This window comes from Phascolarctos cinereus, unplaced genomic scaffold (assembly GCF_003287225.1).
Source record: "Phascolarctos cinereus isolate Bilbo 61053 unplaced genomic scaffold, phaCin_HiC Scaffold_4;HRSCAF=312, whole genome shotgun sequence".
Taxonomy (NCBI): Eukaryota; Metazoa; Chordata; class Mammalia; order Diprotodontia; family Phascolarctidae; genus Phascolarctos; species Phascolarctos cinereus.
In genome coordinates, this window is record NW_027555847.1 from 262,061,716 (window position 1) to 262,077,663 (window position 15,948).

General features: G+C 40.6%; 1 protein-coding gene across 1 annotated transcript in view; it reads right to left on the reverse strand.

Moving 5' to 3' along the window:
• Positions 1-8,912: 8,912 nt before the first annotated feature.
• GRAP (GRB2 related adaptor protein) overlaps positions 8,913-15,948 on the reverse strand; it is a 62,389-nt gene continuing 55,353 nt past the window's right edge. The window contains exon 5 of the mRNA XM_021004551.2: positions 8,913-9,557. Within this exon, the coding sequence (XP_020860210.1) occupies positions 9,372-9,557 (186 nt within the window). The 3' untranslated portion in view covers positions 8,913-9,371. The remainder of the gene's footprint in view (positions 9,558-15,948) is intronic.

The following is a 15,948-nucleotide window of genomic DNA, read 5'->3' on the forward strand; positions in this document are numbered from 1 at the left end:
AGTGCAGAGCTGAGCCTTCCAAAGTCAGATTATTTCAGGGAGGCCCTAATCGTCTCCAGAAGAGTCATAGTAACATTTGGATGAAAAGGGTAGCATAGAATTGGAAACAAAGTAAATGCCTATTGATTGGAAAATGGTTAAATAGATTGTGATATAAGGATATAATGTAATATATTTTGCCATAAGAAATAACAGATATGAGTAAGTCAGACAAGCATGGGAAAACTGAGTCAGAATGGAGTGGCACATAGCCAACACTTAATGCTTTTTCATTCATTCATTCCTTCATCCTAGTAAGCAGAACCAGAAAAGCAATATACACAATGACTATAACAATGCAAATGAAAAACAACAATGACAAAACTTGAATGCTGAGCAATTATAATGACTCTGAAGTTTGTCTCTGAAGAGGAGAGGAAATGAAGCTCCCTCCACACTTTGCTGATGTAAGGGAGGGACTAGGGTATGGATTTACACATATATTATTACTTTTTTGCTTGTAATCTTTGTTACAAGAGATGGTTCACAGGGCAGGAAGACATCTAGAAATGCAGATGATATAAAAACAAGAAATAATAATGATAGCTAACATATATATCATTGTGCTTACTATGTGTCAGACACACTGCTAAGCACCTTACAAATATTATCTCATTTGATCCTTGCAACAACCCTGGAAGGCAGGTGCTATTATTACCCTTATTTTATGGATGAGGAAACTGAAGCAGAGGTTAAATGATTTGCCCAAGGTCACACAGCTAAGAAGTGTACAAGGGAAGATTTGAACTCTCATTCTTCCTGACTCCAGACCCAAGGCTCCGCCTACTGTACCACCTAGCTTGCCTATAATAGTAATAATAATATATAATTAATAGTCATTAATTATAATATAATAAATTATATACAGATTATATAAACATAAAATGTTATATTATGTTGTTATATAATATATAAGTATAATAATTATTAATAATATATTTCAAAGAATGCTTTCAGAGAAGCAGTAGGTCTCTCTAGGAAATTGAGAAAAAACATCAACTTCTCTGAGTCCTTAGAAGAGGAAACACGATCACAGATTTAGAATTTGAAGGGATCTCTGAGGCCATCTAGTCCAAACCCTTTATTTTACAAATAAGGAAACTGAGGCCCAGAGAAAGTAAACAGTTTGCTTAAGGTCTCACGGATGGGATCCATAAGAGGCAGAATTTGAATCCAGGTCCCTTGATGCCAGAGCCAGTCTTTTCCTACTTTATCAAGAGGAATTGACCTCATTCCTAATTCCTAAATCCCTTAATCCCCAAGGATTTGGGGAGGGGCAGGTTGCCTCTTTTTATATCCCCAATACTTAGCACAGTGACTGGCACATATTAAACACTTAATAAATGTTTATTGATTCATTTGTTCAGACAATGTCTAGTCATTTTAGTGACTATACCTTCCCCTAATAAAGTGCAACCTGATTTTTCCTGGACAGTCCCGATTTAAAGAAACTTTTTAAATATGAGGCAGGTCAGGGCACATACCCCAATCTCGGGTTTGGAAAATCTAGTTGCTTTACCTATATCTTCTCTAACAAACACCATCTTTCCCCCACCTCTATTCCTGACTTCTCAAGTTTTCCTCCTGCCTTTTGAGGCCCTATTGTAGAAGAAATATTCCTTGAGAGGTCTTATTTTTCTCTCCTATCCCTCAATGTAGCTGCACAATAAGGACAGAGGAACTAATTTGCTTATATTTTTTATATTTACTTTTCTATTTTTGTCCCACACCTGTCTCCCCACCCCAAGTAAAAGGGCATGAGCTGTTTAATTTTTGTCTCTCTCTCTTCATCAATAGCACAGTGTCTGACACACAGTAGATGCTTAATTAATGTTTGTTGAATTGAATTTAATGGAATTAGGGGATTCAAACCAGCACATAATGACCAACTCATTTCACTGGGGATGGGAGCCTGAAAATAAACACCCAGCCAGGTAAAAAACAGATATGTTGGAGTCCCTAGTTCAGAGAGGGAGAGAAACCCCCTATGGATCTCTGTCCCTTTGATATCAAAGAATGATAGAATTTCAGAGTTAGAAGAAAACCTATAGATCATTCGGACCCCACCAAAGAAAACCCAGGCTGTCTTAATTTCCTCTACAACAAGCAATGTACCAATCCCCTCTGCAACAGTTCTAGCCGGTGATTACCCAGCCTTCTCTTTATTTTTAAAAATGTTTTATTTATTCTTTCTGTCTTTACAACACAGTTATTTCAAGCCTCACCCTAGCTGAATCCTTCCCTGTGACAAAGAAAAGCAATTTAATAAAAACATCCAATAACAGTGACTTTTTCTAACAATGCATATAGTATTCTGTCCTAATAATCTCCCACCCCTCTATCAGGAGGGAAAAAGCATGCTTTATTATCTGTTCTCTGGGACCTTTACTGGTTTTTCCATTACTAGAGTTTAATTTCACTCTACTCATGTTTTTACATTATTGTGGTTATTATATTTATTGTTCCCCTCTTCTGTTTATTTTGCTTTATATCAGTTCATACAAATCTTCTGATGTTCCTCTTAATTCCTCACATTTCTTACTGAACACTAATATTCTTTTACATCCATGTAACATAGTTTCTTCCATTATTATCTAATTAATGGATACCCACTTTTTTCCAGTTCTTTGCTATCATAGAGTGTTGTGAAGAATATTGTAATATACCATTGGACCTTTGTTCCTGTCTTTGACTCCCTTGATGGGATCATTGGGTCAAAATGTCTGAACAGTTTAGTCACTTTTCTTACATAATTCCAAATTGGCATCTAGAGAGTTCGGGCCACCTCACAGCTCTACCAATAGTGCATCAATATGCCTGTTTTCCCACAGCCCCTGTCCAACATTGACAATTGCCAGTTTGTTCTCATCTTGGCCAATTTGCATAGTATAGAAAGAAATTCCAGAACCGTTTTAATTTACATTTCCTTTACTATTGGCGATTTGCGGAGCATGTTTTCATGTGGTCGTGTATACTTCCAGTCCTTTTGAAAACTTTTTGTTTGTATTCTTTGACCACTTATCTACTGGGGATAGCCTTTGCTTTTTAATACTTCCATTGCTTAGAAATTCACTATTTCTTAAAATAGCCTGTTCTATTTTGTTAACAGCTCTGAATATTAGAAAGCTTTTTCTTACATTGAAGTGAAATTACCTCCTTGTAACATACCCATTAGCTCTTGTGCCTTCTAACATTACCAAAAAAATCCAATTATATCTTATTCATAATAGCCCTTTAGATACTTGAATACAGTGATCATGTCCCTAAAGCCTCACCTTCCTCCTCCCCCTACTCCATGGGGACAGTTGAGTCTGAAAAACAGAGGGAGAGGCTTACTAACTACAGCATCCTGCAGTGCAATCTTCAGCAGAAGAAGACAGAGGTGACACCTTCCCCAAACCTGAATGAGGCTAAACACCTAGATTATATCAAAGGTCTCAAGCCATGGTTACTTTTCCCTGCTGCTTCCCCACCTCCACCTGGAGGAAGGGCCAATGGGGCAGGATCTTTCTCTTCCCTGATTGAGACTTAGATGCATTTCCAGGGGCCTGTGCATATTTGGACTTCAGGGGGAGCTGTTAATTCACATTACAAAGGTCTCTGTGTAGAAAGGCTAGGCAGGAGGTAATTTGCCTCAGGATCTTTATTATACAAGTCCCAATGACCTTTACATTTCCTTTTTTTTTTCATTTCCATTCTTTTTCTTTCCCACTTCTTAGATTTATCCATGCCCTTCATCTTCCACAGGTAGCAGTCAGGGGTAGATTGGTAGACTGGGGAAAAGAGGGAGATATGAAGCCAATCAAGCCAGGCAAATAAATACCTAGCTGGGTGGGGTGTCCAGGGTTATCTATGCTAAATTAGTGAATGAGTGAATGTATGAATGAATGAATGAACGAATGAATGAATGAACCCAAGCATATTGGAGTGCAGCTTGACAGGAGATGAAATGCTTCCTCCATTGGTGGAAGTATAAAGGAAGGGAAGGGAGAATCGTTAGTAACTTGCTCAAGATCACACAGAGATTCAGGAGCATAGCTGAGACCAGATTCAGGTCTGACTCCTCAGAAGAGAACCTGGTGAATCCTAATCCAAACTATATACTATGTATCTTAATGTGTCAAAAATGAACTGGGAAAGGCAGTGGGAAAAATTAGCATCCCCTGCCAAACCCTACCCATCTCAATGAAATTATGCAGCCATGGCCTCTGGGAAGATTTGAAGCAAGATGCTCCACTCAGAGGTACTGGCATCCTGGAATTTTATCTGGATATACACAGAGAAGAATGGAAGAAGTTATGTGTAGGAAGTTTGAGTAGTAGGAATTTTGGGGACTGGAGAATGGAAGGCCTAGACCTCTCAGTCCACAGAGGGAGCTGGATGCCAATATAAAAGTCTGTTCTAAGTCTGGCTTCAGAAAAACCTGGAAAGACTTATATGGTCTGATGCTGAGTGAAATGAGCAGAATCAGGAGAACGTTGTACACAATAACAGCCGTGTTGTGCGATGACTAATATTGATAAATTTAACCCTTCCTAGCAATACAAGAATCTAAGACATCTCCAGAGGCCTCATGATGGAAAATGCTATCCACATCCAAAGAAAGAACTATGAAAGTTGAATTGCTATTTTTTTCTCTTCTATTGAGTTTTGTTTCCTCTTTCTGATGGTTCCTCCTATTGGTTTTAATTTTTACTTACAACACTACTAATGTGAAAATATGTTTAATAGGAATGTAAATATATAGCCTATATCAGATTGTGCACCGTCTTGGGGAGGGTGGTGGGGAGGAAGGGGGAGAAAGATTTAAAACTCAATAGCATATGGAAGTGATTATTGATAAATCAAAATAAAATAATAAAAAATTTTTAAAAAATAAATAAAAAACTGTTCTAAAGTGTAGTTCATTATTTCCCCCCCTAAACCAGCTTCTCTTCTGACATCATTTTTTCTTTTTCGGTGAGGCAATTGGGATTAAGTGACTTGCCCAGAGTCACACAGCTAGGAAGTATTATGGGTCTGAGGTCACATTTGAACTCAGGTCCTCCTGACTCCAGGGCTGGTGTATCCATTGCACCACCTAGCTGCCCTTTGACATCACTTTTCATCTCTCACATTCCATCGGTTACCAAGTCTTCTTGATCTTCTTTGTTCTCTTGCTTGTTGTTTCCCCCCCCCCATTCCCATTGACACCTGCTAGCACAGGACTCATTATCATGTGCCCAGACCAGGTGTCAAACACACAGCCCACTCATAAATATGGCCTAAATCAGATTAAAATGTAATTGGGAAACATTTACCAAAATAAATAAAAATACAACAAAACCTAAATATCATTACATTTTAAAACTAAGTCAATATGCAGCGTGCAGGAATCTTTATTTATGGATTGGTGGCCCCTGTTTCTATTTGAGTTTAGCACTACTGGCCCAGACTATTGCAGTTGTCACTATAGAGGTATTTCCCCATCAGCTGTTTCTTCACTTTTCCATCCTCCAATCCATCTGTAGAGGGTTGATCAGGAGAGCTTGGTCAATTCAATGAGAATAAAAGAATGTGGCTATTATTTGGAACTTTATTATATTTGGAGGGTTTTGATTGTACCTCTTTGATTGGTTCATGAACATCCTCTTAGAGTGATTAACAGCATTGAAAATGATTTGATTGGTTCAAGCTAAGATGAAATAGAACCATTGTACAAAACCTAAAAAAAGTACAGACAGAACTGCTAAGGTTGTTAAGGGGGAGAGTGTGGGAGGGGATATTATAGCTAGCATTTTTATAATGCTTTAAGGTTTGCAAAGCACTGTACATATGTCATCTCATTTAATCCTCACAACAACCCTGTGAGGTAGGTGCAATTGTTACCCTATTATTATCCCCATTTTTGCTGTGTGACCCTCGGCAAGTCACTTAACCCCATTGCCTAGCCCTCAAAAAATTATTATCCACATTTTTACAGGAGAAGAAAATGAGGCTTAGAGAGTTTAAGTGACTTGCTTAGGACCACACAACAAGTAAGTATCTGAAGCAGAATCTGAGCTCAGATTTTCTTGACTCCAGGTCTGACCAGAGACAAAGAAGCTAAGAGCAGACCTGATGGGGGTATAGGGAAGGATATAAAGGGGAGTGGAGGAAGTAAAGCCTGCCCTTTTGTAATATCCTTTGCCCTATCAACAAAGATGCCAACTTGGAGAGGCAGTTGTAAAGAGGTCTTCTTTTGGCCCAAGCAATGGATACCATAGAAAGGGGAAGCCCAGGCTGCTCAACGGGACTTCCTGAGCCCCAGACTTCTAGAGATGTGGCAAGAATTCCTAAGTCCCAGACAAGTCTGGACCAAGGATTGAGTATTCGGCTCCAAGCAAAGGACTGAACTGAAGGTCACAAACCTCATTTTCTTTCAGAATAATCTTCCTTATGCATAGATCTAGCCATGTGATTCCTTGGTTCAAAAAACTGTGGCCCCTTCTTGTCTATTGTGTAAATTCAAATTCTTGCCTAATATCATACCATCCTGTCTTTCCAGACTTCTCTCATGTTAGCCCCCTCTCTGCTCTTCCAGTCACATACCGTGCTGTCATGCCTCTGTGACTTTGTGGAAGACATCTTTCATCTTCCTTTTCACCCGAATTCTAACCTATCCTTTAAAGCTCAACTTAAAAGCTGCCCCTCTCCTCAAAGTCTTTTCTGATCCTCCCATTTGACAACAACCTGCCTTGAGGCCTCATATAATATTGTGTTGACCCTTCTGTAATACAGAATCATGCACTATTGTATGTTACAGTTATGTGTTGGTGTCTCAGTCTAGAAACTGTTAACTACATTGTAAACTCTTGTGAGGACAGGGATAGTTTCATTTAAACTTTATATTTCCTCCAGTGCCTAGCATAGTGCTCTGCATACAGCAGACAATTAATAAATGTTTGAATTTATTATCACTTTTGTCTGCTTGTTTTTATTGGGATGCACCCCCTCTTCATCTATCTCTCCCATAATCTTTAGCTTCCTTCAAGACACAGATAAGATGCCTTAAGGCCTTTCTGAGGGTAACCTACCTTTGGTCATGCACTCAGGGAGTAGAGAAACTTCAGGGATGGGACTGATCTTCTGTACAGGTGGTTTACCCACATTTTCAAGTTTTAGGGTCAGCTGTGACTTTGATCTTGAAGGGTCTTGTGAGAAGGAGAAAAAGGAAGCTACAGCAAGAAGGAAGAATCATCTTGCTGGGTCACAGAGAAGAACAGGGACTGAAAAGGGAGGTGACATATCCACTTTGGGTACCCTTTGCCATACCTGTTGCATCCCTAGGACTTCACTGGCAGACAGGTTGCTGTTTGGACATTGGAGAGCAGGAGCTTAAGGGGATGGCATGGGAATTGTTGGAAACTGACAGATGTATTAGTAAGATGGCACTGCATGGGGGGGAATGAGGAGGAGGGAAGGGAAGAGAGACACCTGGGTCTTTGCTTCTCTCTGCCTGCTAAAGAGGTTTCCATCAAAGTTCTATTCCCCATCGAATTTCGGGGATGATCACTTCCTGATCTCCTTTCTGCCCAGTGAGGGAAAGAAGAGAGAGAAGAGAAGAGAAAGCAGCAATAATCCTTTTAATTTCTATGCTACTTCAGTGGTTTGGTGTAAAAAAGAAAACGCTGGTGGACACTGAATCCTGACTGGAGTGATTTCATGTTGATGCCTCAAGTATGATTTAGGAAAAGGTTTTGCCCTTGAAGAAGTTGGAGACATTTTTACCCTCCAATGGGAGCTTAAGTGAAGTTAGGGATGGGGGCCAGAAGGTCCCTTTGGTCCCCACTGAGGATAAGTGTGTAAATCAAAATTGCCCCCATATAATCAGAGAATTTGGGGGTGGGAAGGGGGGGTCATCAAGTCCAACTCGAACATGAAAGGAACACCAACTATGACATATCCAAAAAGTGGTCATCCATCCCCTACTTGAGAATGGTATGAAATATTTTATCGAAAGTTTTGCTGATATCTAGGTGAACTTTTTCCAGGTTAGTAATCTTGTCAAGAAAGGAAATGAGGTTAGTTGTTTTTTGATGAAGCCATGTTGGCTCTTCATAAAATCATGATTTCTCTTTCCCCTAGTAAGAGAAACCACTGAGATTAAATATGTATGTAAATATATACACATATACATACACTTACATGTGTATACACACACTGCATATATGTATATGCATTGTGTACATACATGTATATTATTATCATTATCCTGGCACTAGAATTATTATTATTTTACCTGGAGCTCCCTCTCACACATGGGACCCCCATTACTCATAAGCATATCTTTCACATATATGGGCATATTATGAGCAGGACCTGGTCTAAGCATCTTTGCAGTTGGAAGCCTATTTGTATAGGAGTATAGATAAATTCCATATCTAACTTACGTATGGATGAGAAAAGTAATAATCCTTCACTGAGTAAAAATCAGTTATTTCTCAAAGAATCGTTCAATGGAAATTGCTTCCCCAACAGGTATGTCAACACATCTGGCCCACACTTTGTGCATTCCTATGGTTATTAGCATTCTACCTCTTACTTTACATAAATTTTGTATTGCCTGGAATTCTCTACCTCCCCACCTCACCTCCTAGTTTCCCTGGCTTGCTTCAAGTCATAGTTAAAAGCCTACCTTCTACAGGAAGACTTTCCTAATCCCCCTCAATGCTAGTGCCTTCCCTCTAAGACTACCCCAAATTATCATGTATATATATCTTGTTGTTTTATGTATATATATATGTATATATGTATACATATGTGTATATATATATATATATACATATGTGTATATATATATATATATATATATATATATTATTTATTTATTTATTTATTTATTTATTTATTTATATAGCTGTTTTCATTTGTATCCCCCGGTTAAACAATGAGCTCCCTGAGAGCAGGGATTGGTTTTTGCCTTTTTTTTTTGTATGCCCAGAACTTAGCACAGTGCCTGGCATACAGTAGGTGTTTAATAAATGTTTCTTGATTTGACATGACATCCTAGTACAGATTTTATCCTTCTCATTTTGTCCTTATAACCACAGTGGTTTGCATATAGTAAGTATTTAATCAATATTTGCTGAATTAAATTGGTCCAGAAAATACCCTCCCTAGGTCCAACCTGATTCAGGACCCCCCCCCCCAGATACAGCAGGAAACCTGTTCTGTACTCTTGATATCAGAACAGTAGGGAACCCACTGGCTCCTCCCCATTGTGAGTGCTTACTCATCCAGAAAAGTCTAAGGAGCCATGGTCATTCAAAGCAACTCTGAGAGAGGGAGAGAGGTGAGGACCAAGTAACATTTCACATGTGGATGAGATGGACGTAGTTCCGAGGGAAGAAGCCCACTCGGCCACTGAGCTGGCCTCTCCACCAGTTGGGGTCAGAATGTTCCAGCACCTCAATGATGTCACCTTGATAGAAGCTGAGTTGTGAGGAGTTCTGGGCAGTGAAGTCAAACTGGGCCTTGGCAAACTTTGCTCTGGGTGGCTAGAAGAAGGAGAAAGAAAAAGGATCAGAAAAAAGGGGCCAAGAACCAGCTGACTTTGAAGCTTCTTCTGGGTGTGTCTCCTTCCTCTTGGGAAGCAAAGGATCCTGGGTTGGTGGGTTGAACCCGTTAGTTCCCATGAGAGCACTGTTTCCCTTGACCACTTCTGTGGTCAAGGAATGGGTCAGAAAAGAAGGTGTCCTTCTGGGGCTATAGCCTTTCTTCTGTAGTCCTTAACCTCCTCTGAATCCTTTCTAAGAAGTGAGCCTACACTCAGGCAGCAGATTCAAGGACATTTTGCTCTGGTGGGAGAATTTTAGGACACAAATTCTCTATGTCAGCAAAGTCAGAGTACACACCTCCATCCAGGTTCCTTCAGTCTAGTGTCTTAATGCCAATTCCTTACTAGCTTAAATTCCTTTTCTGCCTGGAACTCTCTCAAATCTGATTTCTCTTTGGCCCTCACCCTCATCTGCAGCTCTTGAGAGTGACCCAAGCCCAGGACATTTCCTGAAGGATCTGGGTCTCTTGGTTTTGTCATCCAAGGTAGTGGTTCCCCTAGGGAGCCATTGGAATGCTGCCCCTTCCGATTCTCAGCTATCATCTGATATCAGATATCTGAAGCTCAGTCAACACCCCCACTGTGATCAGAGTCTGAATCATCTACCCCTGGGCTGGGGTTTGGAGAGACTTCACACCTGTCTGCCAATACCTCTGTCTGGTCCCTGGAGCCAAAGCTAAGACAAATCTCGTGGCTCCCAAAACTAAGTGTTTGGGGTCTGGGAATTCAGTGTCTCACCAGGTCCCATGTGAACCAACACCATATCCCAACCATGGACAGAGCTCTGGGTCATCTCAGAACTTTACGGAAAACATGGCTTAAATCATGATTTTTTTTTTGGATAGGGCCTATAGCTCACCATTCACCCAAAGCAGGAACTTAGTCTCTTAGTCTCTTGCTCTCTGTCTCTTCCTATTCCCTTACCACCACCCAGAGCCACTCATCTAGAGTCTAGTATTCTTGGAAGGATCAAGAGTCCCTGCTTTCTAGCCTCCATCCTTGACAGTGACTTGGACCCTGATGTGACACGTCTTAGGAGCCAAGAAGGAGTCACTCCAAGACTCAGACAGGCTGGTATAATCTGGTAGCAAAATGGATGATAACCTATCTGACTGATTGGAAGGAAACCTAATCTTCCAGAGTCCAGACTATGGGATTTGGTTAATTGCAGTGATAGGATCAACTCAAGGGGATGACCTCACCCAGGGAAGGTGTAATTAACCTGTTCTGTTTGGAGGGAATCAAGGACACTCCCCACTCTACCTCCTCACAGAGAAGCTGAAATGATCAACGTTTTTCCAAAGGGGTAGGCTGGCTCAGGGCCAAACTCTAAAGTATAAAGGCGGGATGGACTCTCTTCTGAGCACCCTATTTCCTTGGATAGAGTATGGTCTCCCTATTTGCCCCACAAGAGTATAGAAGCCAGGGGTTTAGCTGCTCTTCCTATGACCTCTGTAGCCCATCTCTGCCTTTCTGAGTCTCTGGGATAAAGGGAGGTAAAAAGCAGAGAAGGTTAGGGTTGGAGTAGGGGCTCAACAGAACTCAAACTGACTGACTTAGCAGTGGCCTAATAAAATCTTAACCACCTAAAGGTATTTCAAGCAGAGAGCAGGATTTCTTGGACTCTTTCCTCCTGGAGACCTCAGCAGCTCAGTACCATTGTTCTCCCATTCGCTTACTATACAGTTCATTTATTTAGTATTTATTATCTACTATTCTTATGACTGTCATAGGTGCAGAAATAGGCTAATGCCTAGAGCAGGTGCCCCCATGAGGCAGGGTGATTTCTTTCTTTTTCTTTCTTTCTTTCTGAACACAGGATATACTTTTAATTTTAATTTGCATAAACATTTTCTCCATCATTTTCTTAAGTCAAAACAATCAACAAGAAAATAAATCGAGGCCTGATTTGTAGCTATTTGTTGATTTTTCAAGTGTAATTGCTCACACTGAAAATTGAACCACAGCAGCTGGTGTGAGCTAGTATGGGGCAGCTAGGTGGTTCAATGGATAGAACGCTGGGCCTAGAGTGAGGAAGACTCATCTTCCTGATACTAGCTGCCACCTAGCCCTCTTTGCCTTAGTTTCTTCATCTGTAAAAATGAGCTGGAAAAGGAAATGGCAAACCATTCCAGTATCTTGAGGCAGAGTGATTCCAACAGCCATCTAGCCTATGGACCAGTCCAGCCTGCATTTTAGATTACTACTTGGGGCAGCTAACTCTTAGTTGTGGGGCTTTTTCCACAGAACTGGGTCTACATTCACTAGATGGTTGAATTAAAGAGAAATTTCAGGGGCAGCTGGGTGGCACAGTGGATAGAGCACTGGCCCTGAAGTCAGGAGGACCTGAGTTCAAATCAGGCCTCAGACCAAACACTTGACACTAGCTGTGTGACCCTGGGCAAGTCACTTAACCCTAAAACTTAAAAATTAAAAAAAAGAGAAATTTCAAAGGTCTAGGTACAGGATATCAGATCTGGAAAGGACTTCATATTCTAATCCTTTCACATTATAGATGAAAAAACTGAGACCCAAAGAAAAGGTTACACAGTAAGTTAATAGTTAATTCAGTTCTCTTTCCCCTATGATATATTCTCATCATTAGGACCAGAAGGGAGCTAATGGAGAGGGGAAAAAAGGTTTTTTAAGAAAACAAGGGTGAAAAAAAAAAAAGAAAACAAGGGTGGAAGTAGGAGTGGATGGTAGGATTCCTGAACTCTGAGTTCTTGGCCCAGATAAAGAAAATGGTGACATGAATCAGTAGAGTTCATTCTAAAGAAATGGAGCAGGAGGAGAAGAGAGGTTCATCAAATTTGGTAATAGGTATAGGCAGAGTCAGTGATCAATTAAGCAGTTGAGACAACCCCTCCCTTCCCTGTCCTGCCTCCCTGCCCCACCCCTCCTTTAATGAAAGGACTCTTATTAGAGTCACCATTGGGTTAGGTGACAAAATAGAGCTTAATATTTCAGAAGGCCCCTATGTCAGTGTACTTCCATTTGGGGGAAAGGAAAAAAAGGGCCATGGAATAGGACCTTTCCCATCCAGAACAGGTATATCTAGATGGAAGCAAAGAGATAGGAAGGGATAGGTAGTAGGGGATTAATACAAAGACTCTTGGTGGCTAGAGGCAGAGCCAAGAGGGTATATGCAGGGAATAAATCAGAAGACCAATGTTTCTGAGGGATGGCCTATCAGTTCTTCCCAGAAAGGAACCTCTAAGTAGGTGACTCCACAGCTGATGATTTCTGAGACTGCAGAAGGGCTGCATTCTACTCCCTCCCCATCATCCTTTAGCACACTTATTCACAAACCCTTCTTATTATAGATGGTATAAGCAATTATCAAGCAGCTACTGTGCGATCCACGGCACTATGTACTTTACCATGATCTCATTTGATCCTCACAATGATCCTGGGAGGTAGGTGCTATTATTATCCCCATTTTACAGATGGGGAAGCTGAGGCAGGCAATGGTTAAGTGACTTGGCCAAGACTAGACTCTGGTCTTCCTGACTCCAGGCCCAGTACTCTCCACTGAACCACCTAGTTGTCTAAAATTCCATTTAAGCTCCTAACATTCAACTGATTTTATATGGAGTAGGGGAGAATGCCCATGCAGGGACCAGTCTATCCACAGTGCCTGGGGGCAAAGTCTTGCTTACTGGAGGAAAGCCTCTTTGTACTACACCTGTCAGAAGCCCCTTCAGGGGCTCCATAAAATGGTTAGGTGTGCTTTCAGCATTTTAAATACAGTTTTCAAAAGCTGGGGAGTCTTACAAAGGAGGCGGATGTGAAAAGAGACAAGAGATAAGGGAAAATAGGAGCTGTATAATGTCAGGACTAGTACAGTTAGCAGAACCCACTGGGACAGGTCAGCCCACCCCAAGTTGTTGCAGAACCAAGTGACGCCACCATCAGTTTCTGCGGTGCTGTCTGGTTGGTTTGCAGGGTGCTAATGCTCCCTAGACAGCTTCTAGGGTGTTTCCCTAGCACTTTCTACAAATAGAATGGTGGCGATCATTTGGGAATGGGTGCAGAAAATATTTAATACCTTGTTCAACTCCCTATTATTACCTTGCTATTCTATTTCATTAAGCACTTCTTGCTTTGAATTCATGTGTCATCTGGCTTGGTTTGGTATTTAAAAAAAAAACCCTACATAGGGGAGCTAAGAGCTGGAGATTTGAATAAACAATTACCCCAACAGAACTATGAACCTGGGTGGAGCTGAAAGAAAAGGCCATGATGAGGGGTCTCCAGCCTACTTATTAAACTGTATCTAATCACGAATCACCCCTATACATTTTAAAGGCTTTATTTTAGTATTTCTCAGATTCTCTGGTTCAACTAGACCCTAAGCAGAGAGCCCTGAAGCCCACTCCATCATAGATTTTGACTATTGAAACCAGAGATTCTTAACCTTTTTTGTTACATGGGCACGTTTGGCATTTTGGTAAAACCAATGGATTCTTCAGGATAATGTGTTGTTATTGTTTTTAATTTATAACAAAAGGAAACATGAAATTTCAGTCAGAGGTTAGTAAAAATAAATGTAACTTTTTCCCTGTCCAAATTTACAGATTCCTTGAAATTCTAGTTACAAAACCCTGCTCTAATCCTTTTTGTAATCTGACATCTCAGGGTCTGAATATACCTCTTCCCCCAATCCCACCACTCCAAAAATCTCCTATAGCTTAGTAAAAGTTTCAACTTTACAGGAGTCATTAGCCTTAATTAAAGGAGGGGTATAAAGAATGTTGAGATTTCTCTTAATGAAAGAGTCCAGAAGTGGACATTTATGCTATTGTGAAGAATAACAACTATTATGAAAGTCAACTGCAGGTGGGGGTGGCTGCTGCCCTTTTCCTGTGGCACTCCACCTAGGCAGGAAACAATAGCTGCCCCAGGAGCTGTGATTCTCTCATCCTGTCCTGCCCCATCCTGTTCTTCCCTGTCCTGTCCTTTCCTAGGTCATGGACTTCAAATGCTGCAGCCCAGGCAGGATTGGAATGTGGACTAAGAGTCGGACAATCTCTGCCTAGAGGGCTGAACATACCACCAAATTACCATGAGGCCCAGTAAGTCAGTGGGTGGGCCTTTTACTGCTTTCTTTTTGAGCTCTATTATTAGTGGCTCACTTTGCTACCCTTAATCTTCTGAAGAAGCTTCAGTAGGGCACAGCTCTGCAGGCTGTGGGCCAGCAGCATTGATCTACCCAGTCAAACAGTTGTTTTCTCTTGCAGGTAGACAGCTCCAAGAGCAGAGGTTCTTAACCTTGTCTGTGTCATGGTTACAGAACCTTTGGCAGTATAGTGAAGCCTATGCACCCTTCTTGGAATGATGGTTTTAAATGCATAAAATAAAATACATAGGATTACCAAGGAAACCGATTATATTGAAATACAGTTTTCAAAATGTTTCGTTTTAAAAAGCCAAAAGGTTCATGAATCCCAGGTTGAGAAACTCTGTCCCAGAGGGATTTTTCTGCATTTTGAGAGAGATTGACATGAGTCTAGAAAGGAAACTGTTTGTTCCTTCTATCTGGTTCTGCTACCATATATTCTCACTTTGTGTAGGTTAAATTCCTGATCAGCTTCCCACTATGGTTCATTTTCCCTTATCTCTAGGCTCCAGGAGAGGAGTTTTTAACCTGGGGGTCCATGAACTTATTTTTTGTTTTTAATATTTTGGTAACTGTATTTCAATATAATTGGTTTCCTTTATGATCCCGTGTATTTATTTTATGCATTTAAAAACAATATGTATTTTATTTAATGTACTTAAAAATATTATTATGAGAAGAGGCCCCTAAGTATCATCAGATTGCCAAAGAGCCCAAATTACAAAAAAAGAGGTCAAAAACTCCTGCTCTAAATGTGTTTAATAGGAATATATAAGTAGAGCCTATATCAGATTGCACACCGTCTTGGGGAGGGAGGTGGAAAATGAGAGGGATAAAAATTTAAAACTCAAAAGCTTATGGAAGTGATTGTTGAAAACTAAAAATAAATTAATAAAAGTTTTTAAAAAGTAAAATAAAATTAAAAAATTTTAAAAAACCCCAAAAACCTCCTGCTCTGAGATGTCCATTTACCAGGGATTGGCTCTTATGTGAGAGGTAACAAGGAGACATTCAGTTCCCTTTGTTATGAGGGCATCTCTCTGCAGCTCCAGTGGCTTGCCTAGATTCTAGATGTAGGGTCTTGCCTGGTTCTCTGGTCTCTATAGATTTCCTGGATGCCAACTACTTACTTGTCTTTGAATCTAGTGACTTATTTTGACCCCTAGAAACCAAATGCTTTCGGTTCCAACCTTGTTCTGACTTCTGGTGA